A 21,176-nucleotide genomic window follows, 5' to 3' on the forward strand; every position below is an offset into this window, starting at 1 on the left:
GGTAAATATTACCATGTAAAATTTCACCATTTACAGTTGTAACTATAGCCTGTAACTGTGATTTAAGTGATATAATGACTAATCTAAGTGAGTAAAGAATCAACTGATGCATTGTGTAACATATGTTGTCAAAGTGATTAATGTAATGCTTTATTATATAAGCTGGGGTCTGCTCAAGTGGGTATTTCATATTGGTAGGACTGCAGCATTTAGGGGTATTAATATGTATGAAAAACTCTAATAAATAAGACGACATATGTCTTCTCACTGTCATAGCTGATTAGATTAGAGTTCAAGGTGAATTAGAGAATGCAGTTTTACCTTCTGCAGTTATTAAAGAGCTATATATCTTATTTTAATTTATTTTTGTAGATTTACAGGCCTTTCTTTTTAAAAAATACTGTTACCCTTAAAATCAACTATTTACCCATTTCCTATTGTGCAAATGTGTTTTTATTTTCCCCATGATGACTACTCTTCCTTGGTTATAAAAGCACTTTTGTATTTACCCTTCTTATTGAAAATCCACAGATCACTTTTGGTAGTCTTTGTATTAAGTTCCCTCCATACCAATGCACAGAGTGGTTGTCCCAACCATATACACTTGTTTGCAGACAGCAGTGACAATTTTCACTTGATCTGACCACAGAAAGCAGTCTACAGCTGTGACCAAACACAAATGAACAGCTGCAGACACCTTCTAAAATGTCTGATTGGGTCAAAATCAGACCCCTTGTTGACTGAGGTGTCAGATAAAGATGTTTAAAAATGTAGCATCTTTTGCAACTTGTGTCTGTGAAGCTCCCAGCCCATTGCTGTTTTCAGAATGGGAGGGGGGAAAGGGAGTGAATGGAATTCATAGATTTCATAGACATTAGGGTTGGAAGGGACCTCATAAAATCATCGGGTTCAGCCCTGTGCCCAAGGGGCAGGAAGTCAGCTAGGGTGAAAGGATCCCAGCAAGATAAACAGCAAAATGTTTTGTGAATGTGTCCAGAGTAGGTACCTGCACCACCTCTGGGAGGAGTTTGTTCCAGGCCTTGGGGGCTCAGACAGTAAAGAAGTTTTTCCTTATGTCCAGCCTAAAATGATCTTGCAGGAGTTTGTGACTGTTGGACCTTGTCGTCCCCTAGGGTGCTCTGGTGAACAGGTGTTCCCCTGGATCCTGATGCACATGCCTTATGTACTTACAGGCTGCCACCAAGTCACCCCTGAGCCTGCACTTCTCCAGGCTGAGAAGTCCCATAGCTCACAGCCTCTCTTCAGAAGGCCTGTTCTCAGGCCCTCTGATCATGCACATGGCTGTCCTCTGGATTCTTTCAAGCTTCTCCACATCCTTCCTAAATTGTGGAGCCCAGAATTGGATGTGGTACTCCAGCTGTGGCCTCACCAAGCACAAGTACAGTGGGAGGATGGCATCCTGCGTTTTGCTTGAGATGCATTGGTAGATGCAAGCCAGAGTTTTGTTTGCTTTGCCAGCTGCCGTATTGCACTGGTGGCTCATATCCATCTTGTAACCAGTCATGATCCCCCAGTTTCTTTCAGTCATGGTGCTAGCAAGTGTAGCATTACCGAGCCTATAAGTGTGATGTGGGTTTTTATTTCCAAGGTGGAGCACCTTGCATTTCTCCATATTGAATGTCATCAGGTTTTCAGCCACCCACCGTGCAAGTCTACTGGGGTCAGCCTGGATCACCAGCCTATCCTCAAGTGTGGAGACTCTTCTCCAAAGTTTGGTACCATCAGTGAACTTGGCCAGTCCACTTTTGACTCCAGTGTCCAGATCATTTATGAATACATTAAAGAATACATGTCTGAGAACAGGACCTTGGGGGACCCGATTAGTCACCAAGTGCCACGTTGATTCAGTTCTATCTACTACCACTGCCTGGATCCGAACTCAGAGCCAGTTCCCTAGCCATTGGACTGTGGAGGAGTTGAGGCCACCGGTAGCCAATTTTTCCATCAGGGCTAGCCATTGGACTGTGGAGTAGTTGAGGCCACAGTTAGCCAATTTTTCCATGAGGACATTATGGGACACCAGGTCAAAGGCTTTTTTGAAGTCCAAATATATGACATTAATCTCTTCCCTTTTGTCCAGGTGATACGTCACTTTGTCAGAGAAGGAAATTAGATTGTCAAGGAATACCTACCTGCAACAAACCCATGCTGACTATACCTCAGAATGCTGCCTTCTGTTAACCTGTCCAGAATGGCTTCTTTGATATTTTTTTCCAAAGTCTTCCCAGGGATTGAGATCAAACTGGTTGGCTTGTAGTTTCCCAGGTCTTCTTTCCTCCCTTTCTTGAAGATGGGCACCACATTGGCCCTCTTCCAGTCTTCAGGTAATTCAAGCATCAGTTCAATCAAGGGGGGGTTTAGCACTCCCCCCTGCAGGGTCTGATTGGTGTTTTGGAGCCCCGCCTTGAGGTGGAGGGACTCCCTTTCACCCACCAGCATTAGCTGGGGAGCCACAAGAACAAGCTCCCTCTGCTGCCTTTCCCCCTTCCCATTATGAAAACAGTGGGTACTGGCAGAGAGACTGACCATTGCTAGGGGAACCTGGCTGCAGGCTCCCAGCAGGCAGCTAGATTCTTCTCCTGCTGGGAAGGAATGATGAGCTTCTGTTTGGCCTTGGGTAATGTTGTAACTCAGAACTCTTTTCAGAAATTGTTCTGAGTTATAGCTGGGAGCTGCACTTCTGTCTGCACCATTAAGTAACTTCACATGCTAAATTTCAACACTGCAACAGTTAAAATCATCCACTTCTAAATGTTTCAAAAGGTTTACAGTAGCACTGCTTAATGTTGCTATTATTAAGCAGTTTGTTTACATTTCATAAATTAAATTAATCCACATGAATACCTAGAGACCAGAGTAAATTGAAGCTTAGATGAGGAATTTAAATGGTATAATATGATGATTTTTTATATCAGTGGTTCCCAACCTTTTTTTGCCACAACCAGCTGCTGGGAGCAGAGTGCAGTGGCGGTGGTGGGGGCAGGGGTGGGGGAGCTCCTGGCATGCATCATGGCTCGTCCTTAGTGTGCAGTGCTGCCGGCATTGCCCCCGTGACCCTTGTTTGTATCATGACCCAAGGTTGAGAACCACTGGTTTATGTAAATCCTTCAACCCTCTCAGTTTCTCATTCTTTGTTTCCATGGTAGAGCTCTGAATTAGGATACTGTAGTTTCCAGGATTGGAGCAAACTATATGAATAGCTACAGCATTATTGCCTTGTCTGCTAGGTTAAATCTTTTTTTTTTTTAATTGACTTTAACTTGCTGGTACGAAATAACAATTATCTAACATTTTCTCCTTGTCCTTATTGTTTAAAAGTATGATTAAATTTACACATATTGTGTATACTGTCTCCATAACATGGAAGCTTTCCATGTCAAACTTTCTGGATTACAAGGTGTATAACTGACATCATGTCAGTATTTATTTCTTATATAGTATTATAGAACATATCCATATGCACAAGCCTGGGCATAAAATTGAAAATACTTTCATTCAAAGGCTTTTTCAGTTCTGTTAGGGATGAGAATTTAGTCTGTGTTTTTCAACTAGAATGATTTTCCTACATTCGGCTGTTACTATATCAAAAGTTAGTCAAGCCTAGGGAAATATCAGAAAAATATTCTCCTGGGAAGTTAAAAAAAAAAGTTGTTTTGACTAAAGGTACTTTGGTGATGAATACTGAAAGAAGAGGATATATTAATATCTTAAGAATAAACACAAATATGGTTGGATGGTATATCTAGGCAAATTACAAATGTGCTAGATAGACCTTGAGTTGCTAACTAAAAACCCCTAATTATTTATGTATATAATGGTTGCTTTATAGTAAGAGTATACCTCTGGTAAAGTTAATATTACTATACTATCTTCATGATCCTGTGATACTCTAAATAAGTAAATTGCCTAAATCTATATCTATGCTATATATATTTCTTTTAAACTATTTCATTGGTACTGCTTTAAAAGTTAATTTTAAAGACTAAATAAAAAGTCCTGCTGCTTCCAAGCTTTCTGCAAGTCAGCTCATGCTAAACTATGAATGCTCTTAAGTGAGCAGCTCAGCCAATTGTATTAAATTTTAACTTTTTTTTTGTAGATGTCCACTCATATAATGTCCATTGTTAGCTTTGTGTGCATGTTTATTCATTTTTATATTATGTTTGTTTGCCTTGTAGGTTAAACTGGGTGCTATTCCTGTAGGTATTGGTTGTTTAGTTTGGTTGAAACTGTGTGGTTCATTTCCCTCCTTCCTTCTTTCTGTATCACTAAAGATGAGAGACTGGGACTATCACTTGTTTAGAGAAGCCTTCAAGGAATATTTTCAATATATTAGGCCCAGTTCACATATGGTGAGAGTCCATTTAAATCAATGGAGTTCCACCTAGGGTATGTTAGACTTGCTTTGTATATTCAGAAGATACATAACCTAATCCAAAATAATTTGTCATTATTACAGAAAATGACATTTTTACTTATTTGATAGCTAACTGATAAGTCATCTGAACAGTGGAACATAAAGCATACACATGCCTTGTGTTCTGCATGCTTGGAGTGGTTCTTAATTGCATGTTGAATGGTTTTATGCTATTGTGCATGTTGTTTTGTTTATCTGCTACCATATTGAGTTCTTGGCAGAAAATTTAGCAGAGATAACATGCAAGATATTAAGTGGTTAGGAATTATTGTATTTGTCATATGTAGGATTTCATATTTTATTCTCTTCTCTGTCTTCTGAGTATATTCTGTTCAGTTACCAAGTCAAACATGCTCTTTTTTCAGTCAGCAAATATAAACTGGATAGAAAAATCAAAAACTGTTTAATGAATTCAGCAGTCAGAATTTAGCTAGCAGCTTTGTTAATGAAGAAGGAGTTTTGAATGAATAAATTTTATACTGAGACACAGAAATTCACATTCCATTACTATAAGCGTTGTTAAAGTGCATACACACTCAGTAGAAACAGAAGTCATTAATGTATTAGCACTTGGTAAAGACCCTATTTTGTATCCTTTTCATACCCTAATTGCAACAACCAATGTACTTTTAAAGTGGGCAGGCTAAACCCCTGGAGACTATATGCAGTGAAATAGACTAAATGACTTAAAAAAATATTTCTGATCTATGATGATGATTGTTGTATTAATACTAATCATCATTCATAATTTACAGCTGAGGAAACTGAAGCAGAGATAGCTGAAGTGACTTGTCTCTCTCACTTAGCAGCCTCTCATTCAACTTTTGAGTCCCAAACTAATGCTCTAGCATTAGTCAAGGGCTGATCAGGGGTTGGTCAAAGGTTGTCAGTTTGCAGTTCATGGGTAATATCCAGCCTGTCAAGCATGTGCATCTTCCCTGTGAAGCCAGAAGGTTGTTGGCAAATTGGTGGTGGGTCAGAAGTGGTGGCCCACCTTTGAATCTAGTTCTGTTAGTTCAGCACACCACTCCTGGGTTGCCAGCCCTGCACTAGATAACAGCTGAAATCCCAACAGCATGGAAAAGTAAGTTAGTCTTGGCTGGAGAATGAATTACAATCCTGAAATATTCTGAAATGGTCTATAAGGTTCTGTTAACCATGAAGCTAATATGACATTCAGAAGCTAATTTAAGGATAGAGTTTCTACAAGTAGGAGAAATGAAAAATTTAGCATAAACTACAATACTTAACACAGATTAGCAATGGAGTCTCTTTCAGCATCTTTTGTTTCTCCATCTATGAAATAGAGATAATAATGATTGCTTAGTTACCTCATAAGGGTATATAAAAGATTTAATAATTATTTGTAAAACACAATGAAGATGAAATTTGCTATAAAATATTTGTAATCAGCACTATGTTTCTGTTGAGAGTTATATCTGTTTTCCTGTATTAACCATGTCATCAGCTTTTCAATATTACACTCCAGTTACCTTGAGAAGCAGTCAATTTGTTTTCAGTTGATAGTTCTGCAGTCTATAATAAATGATACATGAAGTAATGTCTTTAATGGAGAAACAAGCATCCAATTTCCAGTAATGGATCCCAAAGAGAATAAATAACACACAACTGACCAAAATAAGATGATGTCTGGGAACCCAAAGAATACAAGCCAGCTAATAGAATGTCCAAAAGAGAAGTCATCAAGAAAGTTTTTAATTTTGTTCTAAAATATTGCAAATATACATACTAAAAATAGAAGCATACTAAAAATGTGGACTTTTCTATAATTTATACTAACTTTCTAGTGCCTAGAAATGAACATTCATTGCCTATCACCTCCCATCACTTTGTGAAAAGAACAGAATTATTTTCCCCTTTGAATTGGAAAAGAGCTTTAATTTCACTGAAAGTTGACATAGTTGCAGCACAGCTTTAAGCAGTAGAAAACCACTCATTTGGAACAGTTTGATATTTTTTACATTTATTTGTTAGCAACTGAAATGGTTTAACACCTAAGTACCACAATCTTAGATTTCCAAAGTCTCTGTGGCCTAGAATACTTTGGATTGAGAAATTAAACCTTTTTCATACCATTTTCATTTCACTAGCCTACATTTATAGTTGTTTATTTGAGCAGTTAGTGCTTTATTTCAGGTTGCTTGAAAAGCTTCTGTTAGACCATTAAATATCTGTAAAATTTTAACTTGAAGTTACTCTATTATTCTAAATTTTCTTGCATAGTTTATTATCTAGGACTGGAAGGAAATGTCAGTGGTTAACTCTTTTTTAGAAGTGTTGCTTATGCTACACTTGGAAAAATGATTCTTGGAGGAAGAACAGTGATTTCAGAAAAGTAATAATTTATTAGGCTTAATTATGGTCTGCAAATATGGGCACATATATTAATCTCATTTTACCTAAAGAATGGGTTAGTTGAAACAAGTATCTAAAAACCATAAAACATTTAAGCTATATTTCTGTGTTAAAATATGGTAGGACAATTGTAGTCAAAAGGATCTCACTCCATTGTGATGGTTTTGAATTTCCAGACGCCTTTATTTTCCGAACAATTTTGCAGCCACTGAATTTGACTTAATGCTTAATGCTACAAATTTCTTCCCTTCTCTCTTTCCATTATGGCTATCTTCAGAAGACAGGGGCATAGCCAAAGTCTTGGGGCATTCCAGAACACCCCAGAATGCACTCTACTTTGTCCCAAAAGATTGGCATGTTATTCCTTAGCTTCAGGATTAAGGATTCACAGTATTACCTTCAGCTCCTATTTAAACTTCCTAATACCCTTTTTATGTACCGGGAGAACTGCATCCCAGCAACTACCAAGCCCCAAAATATGGAGCAACCAAGCAATGAAAACTATGCCCCTATCAGGTTCCTTAGAGAAGTCCTGAATAGCCAAAATGTCCTTTTTTTTTTTAAAGTAGTAAAATACTAACTAGTACGCAGTATATCTGGATGATCTGATATATTTTGACCTGTGATAGCATTTTTTTTTAATCTAGCTAGTTTCTTTTTCATAGATACACAGAAATATCTCTTTTCACTTGATATGTAAAGTGTTCTTTGTAAAGGTTTTTAAAAAATCCTTTATTTTTCAAATATTGTTTCAAAATATCCATTCTAAGAATATTCACTTTTTAAAATAAGGCCATTCACAGAAATGTAGGTATTACGCAGTTTCATACAGTCTGTCTCCTATGGTATTATACCTTCTGTTTTATTCAAATCATAATAAAAAGAAATGCTTGCATGACTTATTTGACTACTACATATGTAAAAATGTACTAAATATTCTTTTCTTTCTTTTTGAAGACAAAAGACCCCCAGGTCCATCTTTTTCTAAATGATTACAGTTCATTTTTCACTGTGACTCAAACTGGAATAACACGCTACCTCACCTTACTCCAACCCGTTGACAGGGAGCTCCAGCAGTTCTATACCTTCTCGGTAAGCAGTCTTCTTAAAAAAGTACACCAGGTCCTCTGCAGGTATTGTAGTAATTTAAACATAATAAACCTAACCTTGTATTTACAGATAGAATTTAGACTACAAAATGAGTGTGTGAAGTAAAACAGAACATGTTCCTTTGAATAGGTTGTCATTTTCTCATTCATATAGGAATATCCTCTTGGATAAAAAGTTCATTTAGGGTTAAACTGTTACTTTACAATCTCCCCTAACTAAGGGGTAGTGTCAAGCTGCATCATCTGAACAGTAACAATTTTCTTCCTTTAGACCTAGATGAAGGAAGAATAAATTACATCACCCTTTTTAATGAAGGAGGTTACTTTTCCCACCTATCCAGCCAGCTAATCATTCTGTCATATAAAAATAAGTGAAGTTAAGGCTCTGCCTGTATCTCATTACCTACTTTCACCTCCATGCCCACTTATAGACAATGAGCACTACTAACAGTGGCTGCATCTGCACTTTCAAATCATCTGGGAGAGTTCTCCCAGGTTTGTTCTCCCAGTAGAAAAACTTGCCCAGAAGCAGCTGAACACATATTCAAGTGCTGAGCCCTTGAAAAACAGAGAGTGTTTAGTGCTGATGCTGCACAGGCAGGTGACCCTTGTGCACACATCTCAGTGTGCTTTGTAGGCTTCTCCAATGTGCCAGGTGACAGATGGCAGCATTGCACAGGGAAGCCCTGATTAGTTGACCCAGACTGCCTTGCAAGTTGTGTCTCCCTGCAGAACAGTGCCAGCATTGTAAAAGTACCATGTTCTGCACCATGCTTGGCTGGATCAGAAGAGTTCAGTTACCAATGCAATGTTTCCCTGGACAGTTGGGGACAGGAGCAAAGCACCCTGAGGTGCCATGACTTATCTCAAAAAAGAACATATGCAGACATTTGCTTTCACAAGAGAACTCTCCTGGGAGTGATTTAATGCTGGTTGTTCCCACATTATTTTTCTCCTGGAGTAGAGAGTTATTTTTGCTTTGGGAGAAAAATACTAAGCATCTGTTCATGAATGGTTTTTCCTGGAAGAGTTGTGACTGAATACCTGTACATGTCCAATGTGGTGCCCATCTTCAAGAAAAGGAGGAAAGAAGACCCAGGAAACTACAGGCCAATCGATTTGACCTCAATCCCTGGGAAGATTTTGGAAAAAAGTATCAAAGTAATCATTCTTGACAGACTAACAGAAGGCAACATTCTGTGGGACAGCCAGCATGGGTTTGTTGCTGGTAGGTCTTGCTTGACCAATCATTTCCTTCTATGACCGGACAATGGTCATAGACTTTAAAAAAGCTTTTGACCTTGTATCCCATGATGTCCGTATGGGAAAATTGGGCAACTGCAGCCTCGATTACTCCACAGTCCGATGGTTGGGGACCTGACTCTGAGGTCAAACCCAGAGTGTGGTAGTTAATGGAACTGAATCACCATGGCACTTGGTGACTAGTCGTGTCCCCCAAGGCTCTATTCCTGGACCTGTACTCTTTAATGGCTTCATAAATGATCTGGACACTGGAGTCAAAAGTGGACTGGCCAAGTTCACTTACAACACCAAATTTTGGGGGAGAATCTCCAACTTGTGGATAGGCTGGTGGTCTGGGCCAATCTCAATAAGCTTGCAAGGTGGCTGTCTGAAAACCTGATGGCATTCAATATGGAGAAATGCAAGGTGCTCCACCTTGGGAATAAAAACCTGCATCGCACTTATAGGCTCAGCAATGCTATGCTTGCTAGCACCATGACCGAAAGAGACTTGGGGATCATGACTGACCACAAGATGATATGAGCTACTAGTGCAATACCGCAGCTGGAAAAGTGAACAAAACTCTGGATTGCATCTACCGATGTATCTCGAGCAAGACCTAAGATGTTATCCTCCTGCTACCTAAGATGTTATCCTCCTGCTGTACTCAGCCTTGGTGAGGCTGCAGCTGGGGTACTGCATCCAAGTCTGGGCTCCACAATTTAGGAAGGATGTGGAGAAGCTTGAAAGAGTCCAGAGGAGAGCCATGCACATGGTCAGAGGGCATGAGAACAGGCTTTCTGAAGAAAGGCTGCGAGCTATGGGACTCTTCAGCCTGGAGAGAAGTACATGCTCAAGGGGTGACTTGTGGCAGCCCATAAGTCCATAAGGGGTGTGCATCAGGATCTGGGGGAATGCCTGTTCACCAGAGCACCCCAGAGGTCACAAACTCCTGCAAGATTGTTTTAGGCTGGACATAAGGAAAAACTTCTTTACTCTCCGAGCCCCCAAGTCCTGGAACAAACTCCCCCCAGAGGTGTGCAAGCACCTACTCTGGACACTTTCAAGAAACATTTGGCGGTTTATCTTCCTGGGATTCTTTGACCTTAGCTGACTACCTGTCCCTTGGGTAGGGGCTGGACCCAATAATTTTACAAGGTCCCTTCCAGCCCTAATGTCTATGAAATCTATGAAATCTCCAACTAGCTGCAACTACAGTCTGGGCAAGAAAATAAGAGGGTTTCATATAGCACTGACAATCTAGCACCTAGATGTGTATCATTTTTTATAGTATTGAGCTTCAATAGTTAAGAATCTGCTCAGGGAAAAGTGCTATAAACATCTTTCTGAAAAACAAAACAAATCCAAAAATGAAAAATTGTTCAAACTTCTGTGCTTTAGAAACTTACTTTCTTAACTGATGGTGTTGCATAAGTATATAGAAAAGCAGTGGCTACTTATTCTCTTCAACCCCTGGCAGACAAGCAGTTAAAGGTGTGATAGGATCTTCCTCTCATGCCATGCATGTATGGCAGGAGGCTTGATTGTGGGATTGAGCATCAGATGCCTTATTTCTGCAGTAGGGGAAGCCTGGGATCCTGATCCCAGGTTTCCCATGCAAGCTCCTGAACCTGGGAGCTGCGCTCCTGCATCTGAGCCCATATCAGGTGATGAGGCTCCCAGCTGTGCTCCCACACATTCTGGCCACACATTCGATTAATGGTGTCACAGGAACCAGACACAAAGTTGCTATATATATTTTGTGTAATAACTTTGTGGCTTATTCCTTGTTTTATAACACCATTAATTGCATTAACATGTGGCTATTAACTGGTTAATCACATCTTAAGTGTAATATGTGCTGGGGACCTTCAGTGACAAGAAGAATGAAGGGAAGGAAAACATACAATTTCAATAATGTATACATTCAATAATGTATTAATATAATTTTCTCAATTAACTATTATCCAAAGAGTGGCTCTCTCTAGTCTAGCAGAGAACAATATTGTCCAATACAGTATGTGTGTGGAGAGATAACTTTCCCACACTTCAATGCATGCAAAGATTTAGAACAAGACATCCAAAAATGTTGCTTATATATATAGCCAAAGTAAATACAAAAGAAAAACAGATTTTACCTTGGCATGTATTTTCTGTTAGCTACATTTGTCTTAAGATTAACACCTTTAAATTATTTTTCCTTTGTAGATGACCGCTTCTGATGGTGTGCAAGAGAGTAACCCAGTCACAGTCAATATTGTAGTGATTGATGCAAATGATAACACCCCAACCTTCTCCAATATATCTTATAATGTCAATGTGTACACAGACATGAAGCCTGGAGAAACTGTTATAAAGGTAATCCTATGCCTTTATGTGCTCATAAACAAATGTTGGTAAACTTAAAAAAGTGTGAAACATTACTTTACTTTGGTAAGCATATCAACAGCTTTACTCATGAAATTTTTGCGTAGACTTTTGCGCTGATAAACATCACAAGAAGTTTTGCGCTAAGCTTTCTTGCTTCTGATCAGACTGTACTATCAAAAGAGCAGCTATTTCCTTACATGCTAACAGTTCCATTTGTCATACCAAATGACATATTTGAATAGATAGACCAACATTAAAATGAAACATACTATACCAGTTTACATGTATTTACCTATATTTCTGTCTTTCTCTTCCTATGGGTCAGATTTTCTAAGATCTTTCATTTTTTTCAGTCCATCTTATGTTAGAGCACATTAGACATTGAGAAATTTGATTTATAGTATCAGAAAAGGTAAGGTAAGTTTTATTATTTAATATTTGTACGTAGCTTTTTCATTTGAGTAAAGACAAAGAGTGAAATCCTGACCCGTCTGAAGCTGATGACAGTCTCCCTTCAGCAACATAAGATATCATTCCTTGTCTATCTACTATAGTGTTTGCAGCCCAACACAACACAACACAACACAAGCATATGTTGCCAATAAGCAAGGAGAATATAAAAGCGAAGAATATGTAGAAAAAAAATCCTGTGTTCTTTTGAATAGTATGAGTTCTCCATAATAAATGTTTTGGGATAGTGGAACTGGTGAGGAAGCAAATTTTAGCTCAGTGACTAAGACATGGGAAGGAAGCTTGGTGTCTGGTGACTAGGAATGTGTTTCTTGACCTGTCCTGACTTGCTGTGTATGTTTAGGCCAGACATTAGTTTTCTTATCTGTAAATCTTATATTTTATTTACCACAGTGAGATGTAAGGCTAAAAGAGTAAGTTCTAGTCTATAAAGTTATTTTGTGAAAACTGTGTTTTGATCTGTTGTATGGTTTTTCTTTGATCAGATCTGATGCTCATGCCACCTCCAGCAAGTGATAAATGCTTGCACATTCTGATCCCTGCTCAGCTGTAGGTGGATTAAAATTATCCATGTAATCCAAATCTGGGTCCTACAAGTGCCTGTTGTACCCATACACTGCAGCATATCATCATCTGCAAATGTTTTCAATCTTCTCAAGTTAGCAAATGGCAGGCACCACTTATGCAAGCAAAGGTCTTCCACAATTCCTGTACACAGGGGACTAACCTAGGTGATCAGAATTCAGATGTAAAGATAGAGAACAAGTGTATGTGGTCTGATTACCTGGGAAAAGGGTGTGTCCTTTCCTTTGCAAGCTAAATTGGAAAAGACTGACATTTGTGACTGACTACCATCTCTTTCAAGTGGCTTGTTTTGCTTGAAATTATTTATCTTTGAAAGGACGCCTTGAGGAAAGGGATTGAAGCTTTCAGCTACTGGTAGGAGTATTATTCATTGGCCAGGACTCGGGGTTTTGTACTCTACCCTTACTTATCTTAAAAACAAAAGGTACTGAGCCTCCCATTCTAGTGTTTGTCTCATAGTTGGAGAAAAGAGAAATACTACTTTGGAGAAGCTGCATGTAAAGTGTAAGTATTAAATGTAATTATCAACCAGGTAGCAATTATCCTTGAACTAGGCTGGAAAAAAATCTGTTTAGATGGGTGAGACTCTGCACATACTTTCTAGTTTGCTAGAATTAAAACTAAAATGGAAAAAATGAAAAACCTATGAATTTTAAGGATATATTTCCTGATGCCCTTGACTATCTCTTCAAGTTAAATGCAAGATTATTTTCAAAATAAAGTGCCCACACAAAGAAAATCCTAATAATTAATAGTTCAGACTGTTGAGTAATTTTTTGCTTCTATAACAAAGAATTTAGGAATTTGTTGAGTCTTGTTTCCTACTCTGCCAATGTTGAAGACATGGGGCTTGTCCAAATGAGTGTGCACATGCACTTCTCAAAGGACAACTAACAGCAAGACATAGTTGTGATGCTGCTAGTTGTCCCCAAAGAATGTCTCTACACACAAATTCTGGTGCAGGGCAAATTGTGCTGGGTGGGATAGGGAGGGCTTAGGCCAGAACCTGGGCTGGCCACAACAGCCTTACCTGAGGTCCTGGGGGCCTCCTGGGGTTGTAGCGGTGGTGATCTGGATACGCAGAGCCTGGCTGGCAGCTGGAGCGTGGCTCTGGCCAGCCAGGCTCTGGTTTCAGGCAGCGCATGCTGCCACCTTGTGCACTGTGACACTTTTTTTCCCCGTGCTTCTTTTTATACCAGATTCCCAGTATATAAATTAGGCTCAACCAAAGCACATGCATGGGGTGCATTTTGTGGCATGCACCCATGAAGTCTTTCATCCAGTATTCTGCTGGCAGAAGGATGGACTTTATTTTCTTTTTTCTCTGCTCTTTGAATCACTTTTATTTGTGAGGAATGTTACCCATGCTGTGTATTTGCAAATAGATCTTACCAAGGAAAGTAAAAATTTCTCTTACCTGTGTCTTGCAAGGAAGCAGAACTGGCACAAAACAAAAAGAAAAACCCCTCATTGCAGCCAGGAGGTTTTAGCACCAGCATCCATTTAAAAAGTACATGACTTAAATTTTGTTTCTTTAGTTGGGTTTTTCCCTTTATTTTGTTTTCTCTCTGTCTGATACCAAAAGAAAAAATGAAAAAAAAAAAAAGAATATTAGCAAAATGATGAAATTCTTAAAAAAAAAAAAAAAAAAAAAAAAAGAAAGAAAGAAAAAAGAAAAGAAAAACAAATCCCAGAGTTGCTGCTGAAGCTGGGAAGATTTTACTTTCTGAATCTCACTGTCTCTTTTCTCTCCATTCATCTTCCTTGTTTTCCTGTCTAGAATTGTGAACAGAAGCTTTGTCTGTACTGTTTAGGAGATCTGTGCAGTTTCTGTAAACCAGTAAAGCAGATGTGGGGTGATGAATCATGCAGTTCATTTCATATTACAAATGCTCTTCCTTTAAAACTGTCAGCTTGTCTGAGGGGTTTTTTCAAACTGATAATTCACTGATTTTTACTGAAATAATTTCCCATTTCTCTGCATGTATACATAATGAAACTTTCTCTTCTCATAGGGCCACCTCAGAAGTGATTCAGATGCTTCTTAATACACTGACTCTTTTGAGATGATAATCAGCTAGGATAGATTCAAAAGGAAAATGACCCAGGTCAGATCTGATTAGTTTCTGAAACCACCAGTCAAAGAAAGTAGGTTAGAAAAAGAGCACTGACCTCAATGAATCTGCACAATCAGATAATTCAAATGCAAGTCTTGGAATGCTCTATTCACTAATTAGGTTGTGTTAGAGAGATAATCAATTAAGTATGTAATTTGCAAAGCACCTGGTCATTCTCTTACCACCCCACCCCCAACATCCTATTTCCTCTTCCAAAATATATTAATTTAATTTAATTTCACGTATTAGCCAATTTGCTTTTACGTAGAAGCCAATCTGCTTTTAAAGCTTTTAGTTTGAAGGCTGTTCCACTGTAGCTAAGCAAACAGAATCTCAGTTCCATCCTTGGCCTTTGTTAAAGTTCACTTTGTTCCAAAGGGGTCTTAACCCAGCCCTTCATTTGGAACACTCTGCCTCCACAGTCTAGTGACAAGCTACCCTAGCATGAGGAAATCCTGGTTTAATGTAAAACTTGCTCTCCCTCTTCAACCCCTTCTTCAGTTATGGCATGGGCAAAGTGAAAATGAAGTGCACGTTGTTCATGCTTTTTTGTTTTAGCTTCCCCAAGTTTTGATTTTAACATAGCTGAGGACCTCAACTAAAGAATGTCCAGAAGATTATGAATATTCTGATATTCCACACAAAATGATCATTCAGTTTACATTAAGAAAACACGGGTGGCTCATGTTTGCTAATTTATTGGAAAATCATTTAATTGAAATGAGCAGGCCCTGGTTCTACTGCCATATTTACTTGAATTCAAGATAAGGTTTATTTCCCAATCAGCATTGGGGAACCCTCTACCCCTCATTTTGGATTCAAGAACCAGCCTAGGGCAGGTGGGGATCAACTTCATCTTTCGCCCTGGGTTTGAGGCTGAAGCCACAACTGAGCCACAGCCTTCCCCAGGCCAAAATGGCTCATTTGGTGAGGGAGGGGGCATGCCACTGGGGATTGCACAGGGCAGACCATGGGGTGGGGATGGGAGAAGGTGCAGCCTGCCCATCCACCCTTTCCCTCTGTGCCTGCAGTCTGCCCCACCACCTGCCCCTTTCCTCCTGACCTTCTCTTCCAGCTCCCTTCAATCTTGACACAGCCCAGCTGGAAGCTGCTGCCACTTCTTCTGATTGGTGGTACCATTGCTGCTGTTTGCCCCAAGGAGCACAGCTGCAATTGAAGACCTGGGAGGCTGGGCAAGGGGTTGGGAAGAGGCTGCAGGGGGAACATGCAATGGGAGTTCAAGAGGTGGGAAGGGACACAGAAGCAGGTGGCAGGGGGGAGCCATGGGAACAGTCAAGAGACAGGGGAGCAAGAGCAGGCATCTGGCCTCCTGTCACTGCTTTCCCTGCCATAGAAGTCAGTGAGGGGAATGGATTTAAGATGACCTTCCACTAATTAGATCCTATACATGGAAAATGATTATAAATGTATAATTTTCCACGTATAGAATCTCAATGGGGGAAGGGGGTTGGCTTAAATTCAAAGTTATCAAGTAGATATTGTAATTGCTGATCATTTCTGTGGGTTTGGGGTAGGGAAGGTGGTATTACGGGTTTGGAGGAGAATGCCAATCTAGACCCTTAGAATTTTGCAGCACATGTGTACACCACTGGTTTTCAGCCTGTGGTCTGGAGACTATGTCTTAAGGGGTCACAAAATACTATGTTATTCTCAAATTACCAAGGAGTTAAACTTATAAAATGATAACGCTTGTTTATTCAGAAAGCCTTCTTGGCCTACTGATCTGCTGTTATCTCCTGCAATTTCTGGGCAAATGTAACAACTTCTACATAACACTCTTAAAAGTATCTACACATCTTCCCCCTTTACAGGTAACATATCTCCATATAATACTAACATTGGCAATTTAGTTCAACCCATTGTTAAAGCACATTTTAACAGGTGTCTATGAGTCTTTGTGATGGCTTTTTATCCCTATGTGACCTTCTCAGTTTCTCTCCATTCTCAGTCCTTATTGGTTTACTTCTTGTTTGATGTCCTTGTTCAGATGTCTCTACTTCTGTGTCATTTTCAATCTCCTCTCTCATTTCTTGTTGCTTTGATGTTAGCTCTGTTTCCTTTGGCAAATCTCATGATGCTACTTCTTTTCTCCCCTTTACGAGCTGCAAGTATCATCTGTTCCTTCTGGTGTGACTACTTTATGGGATCTGGGAGCTACGTGATAGGAAACTACTGCTTTTTGTTTCTACAATTGTCCATAGGAAATAAGCACCATATTTTTATTGTGCAGTTGTGGTAACTCCCTGGAACCCCTGTTACAGTACCATTTTTATTTGTGTGTCAAATTTTTTACATGTTTGCACATCTTGCTTTTCATTCTGATAAGCATCATCCACAAGAGTTGGCAGCCAGGTTTTGAGTTTCCTGTTAAATAGCATTTTTGCTGGAGACAATCCGTGTTTTATGGGTGTTGCCCTGTAATTTAAGAGTGACAAGTAAACATTGGTGTGTGAATCTAGGTTTTTGCAACAATTTCTTCATGATTTGTACTCCATTTTCCACCAGACCATTGGATTGTGGGTATTTAGGACCTGAAGTGCTGTGATGGAATCCATATTTGTTTGCAAACTCTTTAAATTCAACACAGTTGATTTGAGGTCCATTGTCTGTTCTCACAATTTGTTGAATTCCCTGGTTAGCAAAAATCGATTGGATATGAGTTATGACATGGTTTGCTGTTGTGCTTTCAAGCAATGCAATTTCAGGAGAGTGAGAATAATATTTCAGTACTAATACATATTTTTTTTCCTGCATGCATGAATAAGTCAATGCCCATTTGATACCATGGAGCTACAGGCTCCTCCATGACCATCATGGGCTCTTTTCTTTGTTCTGATCTGTACTTCAGGCATGTTGTACGTGCCTTTACAGCATCTTCTATGTCACTGTTTATGTTGGGCTAATATAAACCATCCCTTGCATTTTTCAGTGCCTAGATGCCCCTGATGTATTCTGTTTAGCATGTCTTTCTTTAGCACTGTTGGAACAAGAAGTCATGAGCCTTTGAGCAAAATGCCATCCAGTACTGACAGCTCTTCCTTTAACTGAGAGTAGGGGCTAGGTATATGTTTTCCAGGCCAACCAGCACAGATAGCTATTATCACTGTGGTGTCCTGAGCAGTAGCTTCTGCAATTAGTGACCACATATTCAGTCATGGGAAGTAACTAGTTAATTAACTAGTTAAAAAGTTAAAGAAATGGCTAACTTTTAACTTTAACTAGTTACATTTTTCAGCTGTCAACTTTTAATTTTAACTACTTTAAAAAGGTTAACACTTTAACTCTTTTTAAAGTATAAGTTGAAAGTTAGAAAAAAATTGAAATCTGGCTTCCCCAATTTTTCCTGACACCACCACTCTCTAGGACTTACACGGAATGATATTTCTTTATTTGAACTCTAGGACTTCTTGTTTGAGAGACAGGGAGCAGTATGCCTTCCTCTGAGATATGGTCTCTTAAGAACTACAAGTCCCAGAGTTCATTAATTCATGCTGGCATTTTCTGTACATTTGCAGAAGTCAACAGGACAGCCAGTTGGCTGCAGGAGAGGGAACAAGCACAAGCAGAGACATTGATCCCAGTAAGAGTGGGAGCAAGTAGTGAGGGTGAACCAGATGATGACTTTTAATTTTAATAAAGATCAGAACCAGCAGCCCAGGGCCCAAGAAGTTGAGCATTACTTCTCATCTGTGAGAAACTGATCTGAGATGTCATCTACTATGAAAAAATATAATTCCTCCATTATAACACAAGCATTCCCTCATCTGCCCACAAAGAGCGATTGTTCAGTAGTGGGGGCTTAGTTTTACAAGACAGAAGGGGAAAATTGTCAAAGTAAATTTTGAAATGCAGCTTTTGCTGAAGTACAAGCATGTTTAAACAGTTTCTGCTATGCAACTGAACATGCTTTTTCTCATTTAAACTGATTTTCTCATTTCAGCCTAATTCTGATTTTTAGACACTTTCATTATTTCTAATTGCGATATATTTTATACCTTTTTGTTACTTTTTGAGCAATAAAAATTGTAACAACAGAGGTTTTCTGTGGAAACAGCTTTCATTTTTCACCTGGCTATGAATATCTCCTTTCTGTTATTCTGGTATACCTATATGTTGCATTGACTTTTACAAAGTACTTCACAGGGAGAGAGTGAGAAGGATCTAATATTAGATTGGTATTGGTAAATTATTCTGAAAACTGTATGCCAAGTATAACATTGTTTTCAGGTAAAGCAGGGTGAGTTCTGAGTAAATTAGAGTGCTTGTGTCAGCTTATCGAAAAGAAACCCACTCATTGCATTTGAAAATGAAAAATGGTGCTAAGAGGCAAGTCACCATGTTTCATGTATTTCTCACAAATCAACTTAACTTTTAACTAGTTACTCTCTTTTTAACTTGCCTTTTAACTAGTTGAAAGTGGAAATATTTAACTTTTAACTCAAGTTAATTTTAAATGCTGCTAACTTTTAACTTTAACTGGTTACATTTTTCATAAACTTTTCCCATGACTGCAAATTATCTGTGACAGCAAACACTATTTTAATTAGATTAACATGTACTACATCTGAATCTGGAATTCTTTCATTTTCCATTGTGTCATATGCTCTGGACAATATATCTGCAATAAGTAGATGTTTTCCTGGTGTGTACTGTAGATCTAGATCATACATTTGCATTTGAAAGAAAAGTCTCTGCAATCTGGGTTGTATGTCTGATGACCCTTTCTTTGCTATAGTTACCAAAGGTTTATGATCAGTATCATCTATCATAGGCTTCCCATAGATAAATATATGAAATATCTTACAGCCATATACCAGAGCTAAACAAACTTCTCAATTTGCGCATATAGATATTCTGACAGAGAGAGTTCCCTATATGCATATTGTATTGGTCTCCAGCTATTCCCATGTTTTTGAAGCAACGCTGCTCCAATGCCTTTTTTAGAAGCATCTGTTGACATTTTAATGGGTCTGTTAGGGTCATAGTATTTTGTACAGGAGCTTTCATTATTTTTTCCTTCAAGTTTTTAGATTCAGCTTCATGTTCATGTTCCAATACCCACTGAGAATTCTTTTGTAGGAGTAATCTAAGGTGTTTGGTGTGCTCTGTTAAATTAAGTAGATATTTCCTAACAAAATGTATCGTTCCTGGCAATCTTTGCATTCTTTCCTTATCTGTAGGGGGTGGCATGATTGTAATGGGTTTAACCTTTACAGGATGAATTTGCATGCCTTTCTCAGAGCTTTTCTCCCAGATATGTTATTTTTTTTACTCTAAATTTGCATTTTTGTTTGTTCAGTTTCAAATCTGCTCTGTGAGCTCTTTCTAGTGCCTTAATTAGCCTCATCATGTTCTTCCATAGTATTTCCCCAAACTAATACATCATCAATACAAACCATAGTTCCATCACAACCTTAAAAAATTTGTTGCACCTTTCTGTGAAATACTTCAGATGCAGAATAAAACCCAAAAGAAAGCCTACAAAACAATACATTCTGTAGGGCGGGGCAGGCAATTATTTTTGGCAGAGGGCCGCTTACCTAGTTTTGGCAGGCTGTCGAGGGCTGCATGGGTAGCCCCACCCCTTGATAGGTGCCCTGCCCCCTGTTCACCATCTTGGGACCAATGTCTCAATGTCTTGGGACCAATGTGGGGCACCGGTGGGGCCCAAAGCGGGGCACAAGCTGGCATGGGTCTGTGGAGCCAGGCTGGGCTGCACCAGCAGGGAGAGGGGGTAGCTGGCCCGGCTCCATAGAGCCCCTACCAGCTGGGACCTCGCGCTCCTGCCACCCTGCTCTGGGCCCCACCGGCACTGGCCCTGGGACACCGGTGCAGGCCCCATGTTCCCACTGGCTCCCGTGCCCACTCACACCCAGTGCCCCCGAGCCCCATGGTACAGACAGGGGACAGCGCACAGCCCTGACCCCCTGCTTGCTGGCAGGGAAGAAGCTGGTGCTGAGCTCAGGGAAAAGTGGCCTGTTGCCCACCCCAGGGCTGGCACTCCCTGCTGCAAGCACTTGCAGCCCATGCGGAGCTGTCTGGAGCAGGTACAGGCTGCCCCACATGGGCTGCAGGCAGCTTCAGTTCAGGGCGCCAGCCATGGGGCAAGCAAGGGGCCACTTCCCCTCCACCCCCATGCTCAGTACAAGCTTGTAACCTGCCCCACTGCCAGCCTGGGCCCCGTGCTGGCTCTGGGCTCGCCCGTCAGCAGCAGCAGCTTGCCACACTGGGTAGTGTTGGCTGCTGCTGCCTGCCCGGAGTTCATGCCATGGGCAGCCTAGAGGCAGCAGTGGCAAACCCTGCTCGGCAAAGCAAGCAGGGGGCCCACAGCTGCTGTCACCATGCTCAGCCCTGACAGGTGAGCCCAGAGATGCACAGGGCCCAGGCTGGCAATGGGGCCAGGTTACACGGTGGTGCTGAGCATGGGGGGGGGGGGCAAGCAGCCCC

The 21,176-nt window shown here is 40.0% G+C and overlaps 1 protein-coding gene across 1 annotated transcript in view; it reads left to right on the plus strand.

The window, feature by feature from the left end:
* Nucleotides 1-21,176, plus strand: part of PCDH15 (protocadherin related 15) — a 922,022-nt gene that overhangs the window by 493,444 nt on the left and 407,402 nt on the right. Inside the window, exons 13-14 of the mRNA XM_025203355.1 lie at nt 7,772-7,906; nt 11,374-11,523. Of these exons, the coding sequence (XP_025059140.1) occupies nt 7,772-7,906; nt 11,374-11,523 (285 nt within the window). The remainder of the gene's footprint in view (nt 1-7,771; nt 7,907-11,373; nt 11,524-21,176) is intronic.

The sequence above is a fragment of the Alligator sinensis genome, unplaced genomic scaffold, assembly GCF_000455745.1.
Source record: "Alligator sinensis unplaced genomic scaffold, ASM45574v1 scaffold543_1, whole genome shotgun sequence".
NCBI lineage: Eukaryota > Metazoa > Chordata > Crocodylia > Alligatoridae > Alligator > Alligator sinensis.